This window comes from Impatiens glandulifera, chromosome 1, assembly GCF_907164915.1.
Source record: "Impatiens glandulifera chromosome 1, dImpGla2.1, whole genome shotgun sequence".
Classification (NCBI taxonomy): domain Eukaryota; kingdom Viridiplantae; phylum Streptophyta; class Magnoliopsida; order Ericales; family Balsaminaceae; genus Impatiens; species Impatiens glandulifera.
Genome location: NC_061862.1, coordinates 125,957,049 through 125,959,612, shown reverse-complemented (window position 1 = coordinate 125,959,612; position 2,564 = coordinate 125,957,049). Strand labels below are relative to the sequence as shown.

The 2,564-nt window shown below is 47.7% G+C and overlaps 1 protein-coding gene across 1 annotated transcript; it reads left to right on the top strand.

Annotated features, from left to right (window-relative positions):
• The first annotated feature begins 1,231 nt into the window (after window positions 1–1,231).
• LOC124942526 (RNA polymerase II-associated factor 1 homolog) lies at window positions 1,232–2,353 on the top strand. The gene is made up of 3 exons (XM_047483051.1): window positions 1,232–1,298; window positions 1,947–2,116; window positions 2,189–2,353. The coding sequence occupies exons 1-3, from the start codon at window positions 1,232–1,234 to the stop codon at window positions 2,351–2,353; spliced, it is 402 nt and encodes a 133-aa protein (XP_047339007.1).
• The last annotated feature ends 211 nt before the right edge of the window (window positions 2,354–2,564 follow it).

Genomic DNA, 2,564 nt, shown 5'->3' with positions numbered 1-2,564 from the left:
CTTCTTAAATCCTTTGAATTCCATCTCTCTCAATACCGTAATCATGCCGAGCCGAACTTTGGGAAACTTTCTAAGCATCGATTTCGATTCATGCATGGAGGAATGGGACGGGTTGCCCGCAAAGAAACTCATGTTCGAATCACTCATTCTTACCGGCCTTCGACCATTCCTCGAAGAATCCGGTCCGATTCTGACTGAGGACGTTAAAGCGTTCTTCAGAAGCGCCTGTATTAGGGGCAATTACATTGTCTCCACAGTGAGGGACCACACATTTTGGCTCGATGAAGCCGAGTTTGCCACTCTATTCAACCTGCCCACAGAAGGGTTCTCCGATTTTCCACCTCTGGAGGGGCTTGACGAATTCTATTACTCACTCGTCTTTTCTGGAACCATGGAACCGGTGGAAGACCATGGGCCCAAAAACCTTCTAGGCAGACATGCCCAACTTCTTCTTGAGATCGTCACTCGGTCCATTCTTTGTCAGTCCCCTAATCAGCGGTACTCAAAGAATAACTACAATATGATGACCAACATCTTCAGCAACAAGGCTATCAATTGGTCCACGGTCATCTTCCAACGTCCGGGCACACCGGCCGCCCCTTCAAACATCCTTGACAAGGATTCGGTGGAGGAAAGAATTTCCAGAATGTTTCCTCCATAGACTGTACTTTTCCATTGTTTATGTATGCTTATTCCAATACCGATTTATCTGTCGGTCTCCTTTCTGCAATATTTCTTGAATTCAATATCATTTCAGTTTAAATGACCGGGTCTTCTTAATACTTTGAATATTTATCTAAGTAACCGGTTAACGTCTTCAAACTATAACCGCATCCTTATCCGGTCACATAAAATCGCTTAAAATAAAAAGATTGCAAACACTCTGATCATTCAAAATAATCGGTTAAACTTAGAAACTGCACCATCAATCGGTCTCAAAAAGAAGAGTGCGTCATCAATGGCATAAGCAAAAGTTTTGGAGGGAAACTTCCCGCTCAAAACCCCCGCCCATGGATTGGCGCCTACTCCATTCCCGCCCATGGTTTGCCGCCCTTTCAGCTTGGAGGGAAAACTCCCGCCCAATATTGATGGGACGGTTGGGCTTCCAAACCGCATCTATAAAAGGGACTCTCGGTCATTTTATTTCATTCTCACGCGAATCTGCTTTCTCTCTCTAAGCTCTCTAAGTCTCTGAAGCGGTTATTTCTCAAACTCTCTCAAACTCTCTAAGATGGGGCGCGATTCGGCTTTGTTTAAGCACCTATCTCAGGTGGATTTCGAGGAAATCCAGCTGAAAGGTACGTCCGAGGCAAAGGAGGTTATTGACCGGGTAGTCAAAACCGGTCTGGAATATTTCCTTGGCGGTCCTCATGTTCTCTACAAAGATGCGGTCGAAGAATTTTTCAAGATCGCAACTATCTCCAATGACAAAATCACTGCAACTGTATGCGGTACTGTAATAGAGCTCACCGAGGCATCGGTGGCAGAGAGCCTGCGCCTTCCAACAAACGGCCAGGATGCAACGGCGGACATCGAGATCAAGACTTTTGAGGCGGCATGCCAGATACTCTCGGCAACTAAGGAGCCGATAAAAGTATCCGGCAGCAAATCAACGTTGAAGCCGGAGTATATCCCAATCTGTGACATCTTCGCACGAGCGATTCTAGCACGGGGAGGAAACTATAGCAGCCTAACAAGGGACAAAATCAGGATGCTGATCGGCCTGATAGAGGGAACAAAGGTCAACTGGTCAAAAGCGGTGTTCAACAACTTAATGGATATGGTGAAACCAGATTCAAACCGGTCATGGGGATACGCCGTTCTCCTCGGTAAGATCTTCCTTCACCACAATCTCAACATCGGTCCCGGCGTCATCGTCGCAAATAGATGCCTCATCAGATCGAAACAATTTTTAGAAAGAAAGCAGCCGGCCCCCGGTTCCACAGGTGGCCGAAAGAAGAAAGCCGACAAGAAAGCGGCCCTAGCCAAAGCAAAGGCCGAAAGCAAAGGAAAAGAGAAAGTAACCTTCTCGGAACCGCCGCAGCAGACGGAGGATGAAGAGTGGGCTTCCCACTCTGAAAGAACCGATACAGAGAAGACCGAGGACGAAAGATCGGTCAATGAGGACGAGCATTCGGCCTAGAGCCCCGATAATACCGGTCCTGACGCCAATCCTGAGACCACCGAGGGTGGTGAAGAGGATGGTGAAGAAGGTGATAAAGAAACTGACGATGAAGGCGGCGACAAAGACAAGGAGGAGGCCGACGAAGCAGAGGCCGATAGGATATCTCTAAAACTCCTTCAGGGCGCCAAAAAGCGAGCCGAGTCGATTGAGGAGCTATACCTGGAATGACACGAGCACCGGTTCGGCACACCGTATAGGGAAATCCTACCGGGCCACACAGACTTGGAATGCATCCAAAGACTAGAGGAAGTGGAGGACTTGATCATGAATCTCACAAACTCCAACACAATTCAAGAGGTATTACACCGAACCTGCCTCTTAATACCAAAGGTCCAACTACGGAAGCTAACCACACGCATCCGGAAAATTACGGAGGAGT